This window comes from Bombina bombina, chromosome 3, assembly GCF_027579735.1.
Source record: "Bombina bombina isolate aBomBom1 chromosome 3, aBomBom1.pri, whole genome shotgun sequence".
NCBI lineage: Eukaryota > Metazoa > Chordata > Amphibia > Anura > Bombinatoridae > Bombina > Bombina bombina.
The window spans coordinates 566,049,513-566,066,346 of NC_069501.1; the positions used below are offsets into that span (position 1 = coordinate 566,049,513).

Genomic DNA, 16,834 nt, shown 5'->3' on the forward strand with positions numbered 1-16,834 from the left:
AGTACCCTCTGCTTCCTCTTCCTCCACAAAGCAGGAAGGGAATTTTGCTCAATCCAAGTCAGTCTGGAGACCCAACCAGACTTGGAATAAAGGTAAACAATTCAAGAAGCCCGCTGCTGCTACAAAGACAGCATGAAGGGGCGGCCCCCGATCCGGGACCGGATCTAGTAGGGGCAGACTTTCTTTCTTTGCTCAGGCTTGGGCAAGAGATGTTCAGGACCCCTGGGCATTGGAAATCGTTACCCACGGGTATCAACTGGAATTCAAGGATTTTCTCCCAAGAGGGAGATTTCATCTTTCACGATTGTCTGTAGACCAGATAAAAAGAGAGGCGTTCTTATGCTGTGTAAAAGACCTCTTTACCATGGAAGTAATTTGTCCCGTTCCAAAACTGGAACAGGGGCAGGGGTTTTACTCAAATCTTTTCGTGCTTCCCAAAAAGAGGGAACTTTCAGACCCATTCTAGATCTCAAGTGTCTAAACAAGTTGCTCAGAGTCCCATCGTTCAAGATGGAGACTATACGAACAATTTTACCAATGATTCAGGAGGGTCAATATATGACTTCCGTGGACTTGATGGATGCATACCTTCATATCCCTATTCACAAGGATCATCATCAGTTCCTAAGGTTTGCCTTCCTGGACAAACATTTTCAGTTCGTGGCTCTTCCCTTTGGGTTGGCCACAGCACCCAGGATCTTCACAAAGGTTCTAGGGTCCCTTCTGGCGGTTCTCAGACCGCGGGGCGTAGCAGTGGCGCCTTATCTGGACGATATTTTGATTCAGGCATCAACTTATCTGACAAAATCTCACACGGACACAGTGTTGTCTTTCCTGAGGACTCACAGTTGGAAGGTGAACATAGAAAAGAGTTCACTAGTTCCACGGACAAGGGTTCCCTTCTTGGGAACTCTGATAGACTTGGTAGACATGAAAATATTTCTGACGGAGGTCAAAGATTCTAAATACTTGCCGAGCACTTCAGTCCATTCCTCGGCCATCAGTGGCTCAGTGTATGGAGGTAATTGGATTAATGGTAGCGGCAATGGACATCATTCCGTTTGCTCGCTTTCATCTCAGACCATTGCAGCTGTGCATGCTCGGACAGTGGAATGGGGACTATGCGGATTTATCTCCTCAGATAAATCTGGATCAAGAGACCAGAGACTCTCTTCTTTGGTGGTTGTCGCCGGATCATCTGTCCCAGAGGACGTGTTCCCGCAGGCCCTCGTGGGTGATAGTACCGACGGACGCCAGTCTACTGGGCTGGGGTGCAGTCTGGAATTCCCTGAAGGCTCAGGGTGTTTGGACTCAGGTGGAGTCTCGACTTCCAATCAATATTCTGATACTGAGAGCAATATTCAGTGCCCTTCAGGTGTGGCCTCAGTTGGTTTCGGCCAAATTCATCAGATTCCAGTCGGACAATATCACGACTGTGGCTTATATCAATCATCAGGGGGTAACAAGGAGTTCCTTAGCGATGATAGAAGTATCCAAGATAATCCGATGGGCAGAGGCCCACTCTTGTTATCTATCGGCAATCTACATCCCAGGAGTAGAGAACTGGGAAGCAGATTTTCTAAGTCGTCAGACTTTTCATCCGGGGGAGTGGGAACTTCACCTGGAGGTGTTTGCCTCACTGATTCTTCAATGGGGCAGGCCGGAATTGGATCTGATGGCATCTCGACAGAATGCCAAGCTTCCAATATACGGATCCAGGTCGAGGGATCCCCAGGCCGAACTGATAGATGCCTTGGCAGTGCCTTGGTCGTTCAGCCTAGCTTATGTGTTTCCACCGTTTCCTCTCCTTCCACGCGTGATTGCTCGTATCAAACAGGAGAGAGCTTCAGTAATCCTGATCGCGACTGCGTGGCCATGCAGGACTTGGTATGCGGATCTAGTGGACATGTCCTCTCTGCCACTGTGGAAACTTCCTTTTGAGACAAGACCTTCTCATTCAAGGACCTTTCCAACATCCAAATCTAAGTTCTCTGCAGTTGACTGCTTGGAGATTGAACGCTTGATTTTATCTAAGCAGGGATTCTCAGATTCGGTCATTGATACTTTGATACAGGCACGTAAGCTGTCACTAGAAAAATCTATCATAAGATATGGCGTAAATATCTATTGGTGTGAATCCAAGGGCTACTCATGGAGTAAAGTTAGGATTCCTAGGATTCTGTCTTTTCTCCAAGAAAGATTGTAGAAAGGGTTATTAGCAAGTTACTTAAAGGGACAGATTTCTGCTTTGTCAATTTTGCTTCACAAACGTTTGGCAGATGTTTCAGATGTTCAGTCTTTTTGTCAGGCTCTAACCAGAATTAAGCCTGTATTTAGACCAATTACTCCTCCCTGTAGTTTGAATTTAGTTCTTATAGTTCTTCAAGGGGTTCCGTTTGAACCCATGCATTCCATAGATATTAAAGTACTATCTTGGAAAGTTTTGTTTTTGGTTGCTATTTCTGAGCTTTCAGCGTTACAATGTGATTCGCCTTATTTTATATTTCATTATGATAAGGTGGTTTTGCGTACCAAACCTGGATTTCTTCCTAAGGTTGTTTCAAATCAGAATATTAATCAGGAAATTGTTGTTCCTTCCTTGTGTCCTAATCCTTCTTCTAAGAAGGAGCGTCTGTTACATAACCTGGACGTGGTCCGTGCCTTGAAGTTTTACTTACAGGCAACTAAGGATTTCCGTCAATCATCTTCATTATTCATTGTTTATTCTGGAAAGCTTAGGGGGTCAGAAAGCTACGGCTACCTCTTTCTTTTTGGCTGAGGAGTATCATCCACCTGGCATATGAGACCGCTGGACAGCAGCCCCCTGAAAGAATTACGGCTCATTATACTAGGGCTGTGGTTTCCACATGGTCCTTTAAAAACTATGCTTCTGTTGAACAGATTTGTAAGGCTGCGACTTGGTCGTCTCTTCATACCTTTTCCAAATTTTCCAAATTTGTTACTTTTGCTTCTTCTGAGGCTGTTTTTGGGAGAAAAGATCTTCAAGCAGTGGTGCCTTCCGTTTAGGTCTCTGTCTTGTCCCTCCCGTTTCATCCGTGTCCTGTAGCTTTGGTATTGTATCCCACAAGTAAGGATGAAATCCGTGGACTCGTCGTATCTTGTAGAAGGAAAGGAAATGTATGCTTACCTGATAAATTGATTTCTTCTACGATACGACGAGTCCACGGCCCTCCCTGTCATTTTAAGACGGATTATATTTTGTTTTTACAACTTCAGTCACCTCTGCACCTTTAGCATTTCATTTCTCTTCCTAAACCTTCGGTCGAATGACTGGGGGTGGAGGGAAGGGAGGAGCTATATATACAGCTCTGCTGTGGTGCCCTTTGCCACTTCCTGTTAGCAGGAGGTTAATATCCCACAAGTAAGGATGAAATCCGTGGACTCGTCGTATCGTAGAAGAAATCAATTTATCAGGTAAGCATAAATTTCCTTTTTTTAACTCATTGACTTTATTTATGGGAGTTTTTTTTTTTACTGATGTTTTTAGTTAGACAAGTTTTTTTTTTTTTTTTTTTTTTAAATATTAAATTATTTATATGTGTTGTTACACATATTGTTAAAATGAGGATGAGGGCCCATAACACACACTTTGTGCCTATACAGAGGATCCACTTGCAGACTTCATTTGAAGCAATGTTTTCCAGGCCATGTGCATGGAGTTTCTTAGTGTTCAAACCCTTTGCTTATTGTTAGAGCTAGTTTAACCTTTCTGCCAGAGTTTAGCTTTGCACAGCTTTTCTGTTAGAACACTTAGGGCTAGGTTTATCAACGCTGAGGCGTACAGGGGCGCGTATACCCGCCCCTGTACGCCTCAGCTCGCATGTGGCGGGGCGAAATTTCCCGCAGGTAATTAACATTGCACAGCTCCTGCCCGCGGGCAGGAGCTGTCGAGTCGGACCGAGGAGATTGAATTTCGCCACAATAGAGGTGGCGTAGATGTTAGGGAAGCAGCGGTCTGGTGACCGCTGCTTGATAAATCCCGGCAAGCAAGTTCTTGAGAGAACTTGCTGCCGTAGGGGCTTAATAAATCTAGCCCTTAATCTGTTTGCCTTGATTTGTTTCAAGCTGTGGTTTTTACAGCCAAGCTCTTTATTTATTATTCTGTGTTGTAGTGGGACAAACCTGCATTGCCATTTAAAGCAGTATAGATAAATCTATGCTATGCCCTTACTGGATTTGTAGGAATTTAATAAAATAAGCACACAATATTATTATTTTTTTGACAAATCACACTGTATTATTGTGCCTCTAAGTATCAAGCTATGTTTTACCTTTTCTGTGTGTTTAAGTGAGTCTGTGTGATTTGTGAGTGTATGTATGTATCTATCTGTAAATCTTTGTGTTTGAGTGAGTCTGTGTATGTATGTATCTGTAAATCTGTGTTTGTGAGTCTGTGTATGTACTGTATGTACTGTATGTATCTGTAAATCTGTGTGTTTGAGAGAGTGTATGTATGTATGTATCTGTAAATCTGTGTGTGTTGGAATGAGTGTGTGTATGCATGCATCTGTAAGTCTGTGTGTGTTTGAGAGAGTCTGTGTTTGTATTAATCTGTAAATCTGTGTGTTTGAATGAGTCTGTGTATGTATGTAGCTGTAAATCTTCGTGTGTTTGAATGAATCTGTGTATGAATGAGTCGGTAAATCTGTGTGTTTGAATGAGTGTGTGTGTATTTATCTGTGAGTCTGTGTATGTATCTAAATCTGTGTGTGTTTGTTAGTCTGTGTATGTATGCATGTATCTGAAAATCTGTGTGTTTATGTGAGTGTATGTATCAGTAAATCTGTGTGTGTTTGTGTGAGTCTGTGTATTGTATGTATGTATCTATCAGTCTGTTTGTGTGAATGTGTGCGTTTGAGTGAGTCTGTATGTGTGTGTTAGTGAATCTGTGTGTTTGTGTGTCTGTCAGAGATGCACAAATATTAGTGCAGACTATAGTCCTTGCTGCTCAGTATAATTTTATATTTCATATGTGTTTCTCGAGAGTATCAAGGCCAGTGCCTCACCAGCCTCTGACCTCACTGCACGTCACTGGTTAGAGGGTACTCCCTCTTTAAAGTGAATGTAAAATCAAGATAATTGCTTAACGTCATTTTAAAGATTGCACAAAATTTCATTAATCGATTCCTATATAAATGCTGACTTTGGATTTCTAATACCTTATAATGATTTAAATTTGTTTGCCGCCCGCAGTATTCTAAATTTTCGTCATCAATGACGAATTATACAGTTTCCAATCCACGATGCCCCCCTGGGGGATTCAACCCCCTTTACAAATACGCCCATGGTTTACAGAGCGCATGCGCTATACAATTTGTGCATGCAGGAATAATTGGATGTCAATTTCAGTAGTTATGTGCGTTCATGAGCCGCAAATGAATGAATATGCGCATGCGCCACTCTCCGCTCACGGATCATATGAGCTATGGAAGCAGCTGTCTCTTTCTCTTACTTTCATGGTGGTTGAAACAGAGCATTCATTCATTTGCAGGAGCGCGCTTCAGAGCTACGTATAGAGCGGGTGGGACCACTCTATACGTCACACATCGAAAAGCAGGAAGTATCAATTGGGAGGAGTTGGCCACAATATGGTATAGATTATAAAAGATCTATAAAACAATAATTGTTTTTTAAAAAAATATATCTTAGCGACTATGTTTATGGTGACACAATTTAAGCATAGCAAAGTTCCAGAGCGGTTGATCATTCATTCACTTTAACCAAATCTAATACCTGTTTTTATTGTAAGGAGGCTATGGTAAACCTGCCTGCTCAATTATTTTCCACATGTCTTGATAATGTAGTGATATCTAAAAAGAGCAAGATGTTTAGTACCACTGAGCCGTCCACCTCTGAGGGTTCTCTGTCCCGCGAGGTGCGTTCCCTGCAATCATCTCCTGTTACACATGCAGCTCCCCATTGCACTACTAATCCTCCTTCGGGACTTCTGCGGCCTTTAATGCTTTACCTCGCCCTGCTAAGCGCAAGCGAAAGGTTAAATACTTCTATCCTTCCCAAGGGTCATCTACTAACTTGTTGGATTTATCTAATACTAGATTATCTGCTGATGAAAACACCTCTGATTCTTCAGAGGATGCTCTTTCTGGATCATTATCGGCTGCCTCTAGGCCTCCGGCTGCGGAGGAACCAGACTTTAGATTTAGGATAGAACACTTACGCTTTCTGTTAAAGGAAGTGTTGGCTACGTTAGAGGTTCTGGAACCCAAGTTACCCAAGGACCCTTCTATTCCTAAGCTTGATAAGGTGTATGAGGACAGGGTGGTGCCACAAACTTTCCTGGTTCCTGTAAAGATGGCAAATATCATTAAGAATGAATGGGAAAGACTTGGATCCTCTTTTTTTTTTTTTTTTTTTTTTTTTTTTCTCCCCTTCTTCCTTTAAGAAATTGTTCCCGGTTCCTGACTCACAATTAGTTATGGGGATCTGTCCCCAAGGTGGATGAAGCTATCTCCACGATTGCTAAGCGCATCACTATACCGCTTGAGCATAGTTAGTCGTTTAAGTAGCCCATGGATAAGAAGCTAGAGACTCTGTAGAGAGAGATGTTTCAGCACACAGGATTCTTATTTCAGTCAGCAGCGGCGGTTGCTGCGGTGGCCGGAGCCGCTACCTATTGGTGTGATTCTTTGTCGGAGTTGATCAAGGTGGAAACTCCCATCAATGAAATCCAGGAAAGAATTAAGACTTTGAGGGTAGCTTATTAGTTTATTTGTGATGCAAATATGCAGATTATCCGCTTGAATGCCAAGACATCAGGCTTTTCTGTTCTAGTCGTAGGGCTCTATGGTTGAAGTCTTGGTCTGCTGACATGACTTCGAAATCTAGATTACTTTCCCTTCCATTTAAGGGGAAGGTTCTTTTCGGTTCAGGACTAGACTCTTATCATATCCATGGTCACTGGGAGCAAGGGCACCTTTTTACCGCAAGATAAGAATAAAGCTAAAGGACAGGGTCCTAATGTTCATCCCTTTCGTACGGATAAGTCCCAATGCCAGCAGCCTTCCGTGAAGCCTGATCAGTCCAAGGGAACTTGGAAACCTCAATCTTGGAACAAATCCAAGCAGACCAAGAAGCCCCGCCGAGACTAAATCGGCATGAAGGGGCGGCCCCCGATCCGTCACTGGATCATGTTTGGGGCAGACTGTCTCTTTTCATGGAGGCTTGACTGGGAGACGGGTTCTGGAGGTAATTGCTCAGGGTTACAGGATAGGTTTCAAATCTCATCCACCCAGGGGCAGATTCCTCTTATCAAACCTGTCTTCAAGACCAGAAAAATGGGACGCCTTTCTAGGGTGCGTGAGGGATCTCTCTTACCTAGGAGTCATTGTACCAGTACCTCGAGCAGAGAGAGGTCTGGGATACTACTAAAACATTTTTGTGGTCCCAAAGAAAGAGGGTACATTTTGCACGATTTTGGACCTAAAGTGCTTAAACAAGTTTCTGTCGGTGCCATTGTTCAAGATGGAGACGATAAGGTCTATTCTGCCCTTAGTTCAAGAGGGACAGTTCAGGACCACGATAGACTTGTGCCAGTACACAAGGATCATGTCAAGGTTCTAAGATTCGCTTTTCTAAATCGGCTCTTCCACTTTTGTAGCTCTCCCCTTTCCGTCCTGCCAGCTGGCAGAAGAACAATCGAGAGCTGCTCTTCTTTCTTCTTCCTTATCTTTTTGGTTGAGGAGCATTATCCGCTTAGCATATGAAACAGCGGGACATAATCCTCCTCAGAGGATTACTGCTCATTCAACTAGAGCTGTGGCTTCTTCTTGGGCCTTCAAAAACAAGGCCTCTATGGAGCAGATTTGTAGGGCGGCTACCTGGTCCTCCTTACATACTTTTTCAAAGTTTTACAAATTTGACATGTCTGCTTCAGCTGAAGTGGCTTTTGGGAGAAAGGTTTTGCAGGCTGTGGTGCCCTCAGAATAGGGTCCACCTCCTTTTTTTGCGCTCCTGTTTTCATTCAGTGTCCTCCAGAGCTTGGGTATATGTTTCCCACAAGTAAGGAATGAAGCCGTGGACTCATATTTAGATGGAAAACATAAATTATGCTTACCTGATAATTTAATTTCCATCTGTATGAGGAGAGTCCATGGCTCCCGCCCATTTTCTCCGTTGGGCGGACCTAAATTTTTGTTTGTTCTTCTGGCACCATTTATACCCTGATATTTCTCCTACTATTCCTTGTTCCCTCGGCAGAATGATTGGGGGATAAGGGGAGTGGGGGAGATATTTAAGCCTTTGGCTGGGGTGTGTCTGCCTCCTCCTGGTGGCTAGGTTCTGTATTTCCCACAAGTAAGGAATGAAGCTGTGGACTCTCCTCATACAGATGGAAATGAAATTATCAGGTAAGCATAATTTATGTTTTTACATTTCTGCGGTGTTTGTGTTTAGCTGTAATTTTCCTCTTACTCATTTACTGTACCCACATATATATATTATATACTGTTTTTCTCACCATTAAATAGACTTTCTAAAGATGCCATTATTTTCATCATATCTTATAATTTACTATACTTTCTTTTATAAAATATTATTTAAAAAATGAAAAAAAAACACACTTTTTCTAACTGACCCCCAAAATCTGTTACACATCTACAACCACCAAAAAACACCCATGCTAAATAGTTTCTAAATTTTGTCCTGAGTTAAGAAATACCCTACATGTTCTTTGCTTTTTTTGCAAGTTATAGGGCAATAAGTACAAGTAGCACTTTGCTATTGCCAAACCATTTTTTTTTTTTTTAAATTAGCGAGTTACATTGTAACACTGATATCTGTCAGGAATCCCTGAATAACTCTTCACATGTATATATTTTGTTTTAGTAGACAACCCAAAGTATTGATTTAGGCCCATTTTGGTATATTTCATGCCAACATTTCAACGCCAAATGCGATCAAATAAAAAAAATCGTACACTTTGTCCACTTTGGTATATTTCATGCCAACATTTCAACGCCAAATGCGATCAAATAAAAAAAATCGTACACTTTGTCCACACACTTTGTCCACACACTTTGTCCACACACTTTGTCCACACACTTTGTCCACACACTTTGTCCACACACTTTGTCCACACACTTTGTCCACACACTTTGTCCACACACTTTGTCCACACACTTTGTCCACACACTTTGTCCACACACTTTGTCCACACACTTTGTCCACACACTTTGTCCACACACTTTGTCCACACACTTTGTCCACACACTTTGTCCACACACTTTGTCCACACACTTTGTCCACACACTTTGTCCACACACTTTGTCCACACACTTTTTCATCTATAATGCAGTGTTAGATCCCCCCCCTAGCCCCAACCTCCCTCACCCCCCCCCCCCCCAAACAGCTCTCTAACCCTCCCCCCCTCTACCTATTTGCCACCATCTTGGGTACTGGCAGCTGTCTGCTAGTACCCAGTTTGCTAAAAAATGTGGATTTTTAAATTTTAAAAATTAAATAAAGCATTTTTCTGTTGTGTAGCAGCCCCTCCTTCCAGATCCCTTTCTCAGCGTTTATTACTCTCTCCCCCGCCCCCCTCGCACGCTCCTGGTAACATGCTCACAATTGAAGGACAGGATCCGGAAAGGCCTCCATTGATGTGCCGCCCACCTTCCTCCCTGCAATGTCTCCCACCCACCAACGATAGGCACTATCGCTGGCCGATGCAGAGAGGGCCACAGAGTAGCTCTCTGCATCTGTGGCTAACAAAAGGGTATTGCAGGATGTCTCAATATCAAGGCATCACTGCAATACCCTGGAAACGTCTGGAAGCGATCACAATCGCGTCCATAGCTTCAAACCCCAGAGGACGTGTCAGGCACGTCCTTGGTCACTAACTGTTTTTTGTGTAGGACGTGCCTGACACGTCCTTGGTCATTAAGGGGTTAAAGTCCTTGCAGCTCCTGAGCAGGATACAGACAATCAGGGGTGGCAATTGCATTACCCTGCTAAAAGCAGGCCATTTTGTGTTTGGGAGTGCTAAGCAAGACTTTACCTGTGCATTTCCTGTTAAAGGATCAGTAATGCAATAGTAATATGGTCTAACAAATTATAGCATGTCATTTTTGAATTATAATGTCCCTTTAGATATTATTATATTATGTGAGTGCTTCTTAGAAGGATTTAAACTTTAATACATTCAACAGTTCACTGTCAATCGGTCATTTTGCTCCCCAGAATGATTGATTCTTTAACCTATTAAACACATCACAGATATAATCTCACTTTACTTTTGCTTTTATGTATATATCTTCTTCTTTTTCATGTGTCCACACTTCTCCTTTATGGTGTGTTCTTTAGAGATTAGACAAAATGTGTTCCATATTTCTCTCTTTGTTTCCCCAGCGTGTGTTTTTGTGGGACTTGGATGAAACCATTATCATCTTTCACTCTCTACTCACCGGGTCATATGCACAAAAGTACGGAAAGGTACAGACTGGGCTGTCTTTAGGAATGTACTATATTGTGTTTTTACTAAAGTTCTTAAAGTATAAAATTAGCTAAAATCTTAAATGTTCTTTTACAATACAAAGTTTTGGACTCCAATAAATGTATGTTGTCAAAGTCTTGATAAGGTATCTGTTTCTAAGGAGACTGAAACCATTTAATGCTGTCCTCGGTGTCGGTAAATAATAATCATTCTTTAGAAACTTTAGGTTCAGCATTTGTATAGATGATATTTTCCTTAATTGATCTTTAACCTTTTTGTGACGTTAGGACATTCTATGCAATGAATAATGCAGCTTTAATTTGTCAAATTAGAATATTATTTTATGTTTCTTTCATGTAAGTGGCAAGAGTCCATGAGCTAGTGACGTATGGGATATACGTTCCTACCAGGACGGGGCAAATTTTCCCAAACCTCAAAATGCCTATAAATACACCTCCCACCTCACTCGTACCTTAGTTTTACAAACATTGCCTTCGTTGGAGGAAGGTGAAGCAAGTTGTGCTTGATTTCTTCTGTGAAAGGCGCTTCTAAGCATTTTGAAGCCCAATTCCTCTCAAAGTACAGTGTTTGTAAGAGAGATGTGAAGGGAGTATTGCCTGATGATGCCATGTTTTCACCTATGGGAAATCTGTTCTAAGGCTCTCTGTAAATTCGGTTGTGGGGATTCATCTGCTACCTCCCTTTACAGATCGACATTATACTCCTCTACCGTTACCTCTGCTGATATGTTTCAGTGCTAGTTTGGCTGTCTACTATATGTGGATAGGTGTCTTCAGGTATTTTGGCGTGAAGGTTGCGTTTGTTGTGACGTGAGTCAAGTAATTTCTTACGTCTATTGACGCAGATTTTTTTTGGCGTGAAGTCGCGCCTATTTTGACGCAAATTGTGTAATTTCCTGTTAACCTTGCCACTTACATGAAAGAAAACATAATTTATGTAAACTTACCTGATTAATTTCTTTCATAGTGGCAAGAGTCCATGAGACCCACCCTTTTTGTGGTTAGGATTTTTTTGTATAAAGCACATTATTTTTTCCAGTTCCTCTCTTTTGTATGCTTTTTACTCCTTTTTTTACACCTCACTTCTTGGCTAATCGTTAAACTAAGGTATTAGTGAGGTGTATTTATAGGCATTTTGAGGTTTGGGAAACTTTGCCCCCTCCTGGTAGGAATGTATATCCCATACGTCACTAGCTCATGGACTCTTGCCACTATGAAAAAATTGAATTTATCAGGTAAGTTCTTACATAAATTGTTTTTTCTTTTCACTGATTTCCCTAACCCCCGGAACAAAAGAGCCCTAACCAATCACAAACATGCAGATATAGCATAAACAGTTAAGGAAAGAGACTTTGGTAGCCTGCCCTTGTCTTTTAAGAAGAAAAAAAAAATCAACAATTATTTAAATAAAATATATTCCTTTTTGTTTATCTTATAGCTAAATATACATTATATAGATGCAATATACAACACCTAAACTACCTTGTATGCTCACTGCTATTGCAAAGAATACATTTCCTATCATGGTTGTTTATGAAAAACTGATAATCCACCTTAAAAAAACAAATGAGTGCAGAGAATGTGAGGTAGGAGGGCGTAAACAAAACCTCCATTGATAAATTATCTAAAAGTATTTACCCAAGCCTCACTGGTAGAAATTTGAAGCAATCTCAATTTTTAGATGTATTTAGATGTATTTTACAGCACAGGAAGGAAATTAAATAATGTAATTTAGCAATAATGTTTCATTATCAATAATGAAACATTTTATGCGTTGTTGAAATGCAGAGTTTAATGGTCCTTTAAGTAATGGTAACGATGCCTGATTTGGACATGCTGAGAAATGCATTGCACTGATTGAGGAGGGTGAGCTAGCAGACCCTACCTCTTTGCCTATTCACTTGTTTTTATGAAGTTATATGATTTTTTATAATAAATTGTCTAACTTTTGAACCGTGTACTATTTTGCACTATAACAATCGTTTTTACTGTGGGCGGAGAATTTGGAGACCAGAGCGTTCCAGCATTCTGGAGATCAGTTGGCTGTATTACTGTTAAAGGGACAGTCAACCCAAAAATTACTGTAACTTATTTAGATTAGTTAAATAATGATCTTTGCAGTAAACTGTAGCCAAATTTTCATCTAAATAAACTTTGGCAGAAAATACACTTACTGATCTCATCTGGCCTTTTTGAAATGTCCGCCTGACCCCTCCTTGTCTGACGTCTACCAAAAGCTTGTACTAACAGGATCCTTTCCTTCTCGTCCCTGCGCGCTCGTGCAATTTCAGCTCTCTAGCAGCTGTTCATACCCGGCACTCACTCCCTCTCATCCATGCTGTGCGCTGTGTGTTACAGAGAATGAGAGGCAGTGAGTGCAGGGCAGGCGGCGATGTGATGGTCTGTACCCCTAGTTAAAACTCCAATGAGATTATAGAGAAATAATATCCAACCAGGAGCTGACTGGGCACTAGTATAAAATAGACCTTACCAAGCAATTGCTATTATATTTTCTGTTTTTAAACTTCGTAATGCAAATAAGCTATATAATAGGGAAAATGATTTTAATCATAGGGGTTTGCAGAAATTCTAAAGAACATATTTCGATAAACACCTTACCCTGTAACCTAAAGTCATATTTGACTCTCAACATTTAGCCAAATACATTATTTAGATTTCAAATTGCAGTAGGGTTATGGAACATATGTCTGATTTGCCAGTATTTTACAATATGGGCGAGCAAGCCGTCTGCAATAAGTGCACAGTGCTAATTAATATAGAAGTAATTGTCATATTGCAGGTCTTACAACATTTATCTAATGCGAGTGTGATCGCACAGTACTGGGACACCGGGCGCAAACTTATTTCTGCCTAAGTTCCTATTATGTTGGCGATCAGCTTTTCTAAGGCGCCCGGTGTCCCATTACTGTGCGATCACACTCGCATTAGATAAATGTTCTAAGATTTGGCTGCATGTCTGCTCCGGAAATATCAGCACCCCAAGTAGCTGCTGATATTCAAGTTTGCGAGCCTCCAACAGCGTGCACCCACAACCTGCAAGCAATCGGCTCCTCAAGTGCTTCTAAGGAGTAGGATGCCCAACACCAAGGGAGAGCCCCAGTGCTACTGGAGGCTGTATAGCCGTCACTGGCACTAATCAGCCAGTGGGCAGGAAGTTGCCGCGCATCGACCACAGGAAGGCTTTGGGAATGAAGAATACCAGTGCTGCCTCTCTGCTGCAGCCAGCAGCGACGGACAGCCTGTAAGTGTTGCAGAATTGTTGCTTAGTAATAGGCACTTAGGCAGAAATTTTTTTGCGCTCGGTGTCCCAGTACTGTGCGATCACACTCGCATTAGATAAATGTTCTAAGACCTGCAATATGACAATGACTTCTATATTAATTAGCACTGTACACTTATTGCAGACGGCTTGCAGGCGGATCGCACAGTACTGGGACACCGGGCGCAATTTTGTTTCTGCCTAAGTGCCTATTACTAAGCAACAATTCTGCAACACTTACAGGCTGTTCGTCTGTATGCTTGGAAGAAATGGGAGTACCCTGTATCAGGAATATTTCATTAAGATTACCATTCCTACTGACACACACAGGTGCTTCTCTCTTTGTTTGCTTGCATCCCATCTTTATACTTAAAGGATTCCAAAACTTTACCATTTTAAGCACAATTTGATTATCAATTTCGTATCACAAACGTTTATAGCTAATAACTTACCGACTTTTACAGCAGAACAATGTTTCTGAATAGAATAAAATTATAATTTTTATTTTGAGTATGACGTCACTAAACCCATTCCTCTATTATGGGCTGTTCACTTACAAACTTTATCGCCAATCCGATTGCGTTTTTTGGAATATCATTAATGGACGATTTCGTCACCAGGCGCATACATGCTGCGATATGTTGACTTGCGCACGTGCATACTATACCTTTGATGGCACACTTACTGCAGAGTGTCTGCTGGTGAGTGACAAGCACTTAATATTGCGCATGCGCATAATGGACGAGTGCTTAAAATCGCACATAATGGACGAGCGCTTAAGATTACGCATGCGCATAACGGACTAAGTCAGACATTTTGATAACTTAGGTTATCGGTAAAGATTGAAGGATGCATATGAATAGTCAAGAATATAAAACACAATGCACATTACTAAGATAATTATAATATAATAATATTGCGATTAAAGATAGCTTTTTTCCATCGTTTAGTGTCCCTTTAAGACTTTCCCTGGTTAAGTGAAAACTGTAAGAAACGGGGGTATCACAGGATTTTCAATTAGATTTGTACAAGAATTTTCATATACCTTCACCAAATTAAGATAGATAAGTGATCAGAGCAAAATTAAAACTTTGAGGCATGTCTGTGCACCTGTCATGGCAGCAGCAATATTGACAGGAGAGCAGTGGAAAACTGATAAGCCACCAAATATCAATTATTTTTAGCCATCCATTCCTGAAACTTAGTATCTGTTTCTACGCATTTAAATGCTTTGAATGATACAACTTTGGAATAGCCTCTCTGCGAGTTAATCTGGACTGTAGAGACCTGTGGTGGCTGCGGTCGGATAGGCCTCAACACACTCTTCACTATACATATTTGGGACTAAGCGATTACATTTAACTGTATCTTAACACTCTCTGGATTTGAATATGCAGAGTTTTGAGGAATCTGTCTGTGCAGTGCTTAATGATCGTTTCCTGAGACTGAGGGTGATCGATGCATATTTCTGTGTGTACTATTTACTCTCTGGCAGAAAAGGGATGAAGATTTCTGCAAGGAGGATGATGATCTTAGCATTTTGTAACTAAGATCCACTGCTGTTCTCACAAGGGCTGAAGAGTACAGGAAAACTTCAGTTGGGGGAACAGTTTGCAGGCTAAACTGCATTAAGGTATGTTCAGTCTATTTTTTTTCTAGACAGACTGTTATTTCTAGAAAAGGCTGGCAATATCCCCATGAGGGAAGGGTAAGCTGTATTCAGACACTTGGATAGGAATTTCAGCTTGTATGAAGAGCTCATTGGTTACTGGTGACACTGTTTGGTAAAAACGTTTTTGTTTATTCATTGAATGATGCAATTATAACGTTTTTTTGAAGGGACTAAAGGGGTCATTGTGGCTTGTTTTTGAGTTTTCTAACCCACAAGGTTAATTTAGAGACACTCTAGTGTTTGTCTGTTAGGCCTCAAAACATTGAGTGAGGTGGGAGGGGCCTATTTTCGCGCCTCAGTTGTGCAGTTTCTTTTCCTCTGAGACTTCTAACTGCTTCTCCAGAGGTTCCTGCCGTGTTTGAGGGCTGTAAAAGAAGTTCCCCCCCCCCACAAATTGTTCTGAAGGGCAGGTAGGAGCCACAGCAGAACTGTGGCAAAGTGCTGAAAGTCTTTTTTACTGGTTTTGATGTTTTTTCAATCCGGTTTTGCCATTAAGGGGTTAATTGTTTATTTGCATAGCTGTGCAAAGTTACTAAGGCTATATGATGCTACTGTAAAAATTTCGTTATGTTTACTTTTTTACACTGTTTTGCAGAATTTGTGCAGCTTTTTTTCTCTTAAAGGCACAGTACCGTTTTATTTCTAAGTGTTATTTATTTTGATTACAGTGTTTTCCAAGCTTGCTTGTTACATTACTAGCCTGTTTAACATGTCTGACACCAAGGAAAATCCTTGTTCAATATGTTTGGAAGCCATTGTGGTACCCCCTCTTAGAATGTGTCCCAATTGTACTGATATGTCTATAAACTATAAAGAACATATATTAGCACTTAAAAATAGAGCAATAGATGATTCTCAGTCAGAAGTAAATGAGGGCTTAGCATCTAGCTCTCCCCAAGTGTCACAACCAGTAACGCCCGCACAAGTGACGCCAAGTACCTCTAGTGCGTTGAATTCATTTATTTTACAAGACAGGGCCACAGTTATGAATACAACCCTCACAGAGGTTTTATCCTGACTGCCTGGTTTTCAAGGAAAGCGGGACAGCTCTGGGTTAAGGAAAAATGCTGAGCAGTCTGACGCTTTAGTAGCCGTATCTGATATGCCCTCACAATGCTCTGAGGTAGGGGTGAGGGATTTGTTATCTGAGGGAGAAATTTCTGATTCAGGAAAGACGCTTCCTCAGACAGATTCTGATATGACGGCCTTTAAATTTAAGCTTGAACACCTCCGCTTATTGCTCAGGTAGGTATTAGCGGCTCTAGATGATTGTGACCCTATAGTGGTCCCAGAGAAATTGTGTAAGATGGATAAATACTTAGAGGTTCCTGTTTCCACTGATGTTTTTTTCCAGTCCCTAAGAGGATTGTGAATATTATTGCTAAGGAGTG

The 16,834-nt window shown here is 41.3% G+C and overlaps 1 protein-coding gene across 2 annotated transcripts in view; it reads left to right on the plus strand.

The window, feature by feature from the left end:
* The window catches only part of EYA3 (EYA transcriptional coactivator and phosphatase 3), a 634,133-nt gene that overhangs the window by 316,600 nt on the left and 300,699 nt on the right, over nt 1-16,834 (plus strand). For both annotated transcript variants that reach the window (XM_053707122.1, XM_053707121.1), the window contains one exon: nt 10,387-10,470. In XM_053707122.1, the coding sequence (XP_053563097.1) occupies nt 10,387-10,470 (84 nt within the window). The remainder of the gene's footprint in view (nt 1-10,386; nt 10,471-16,834) is intronic.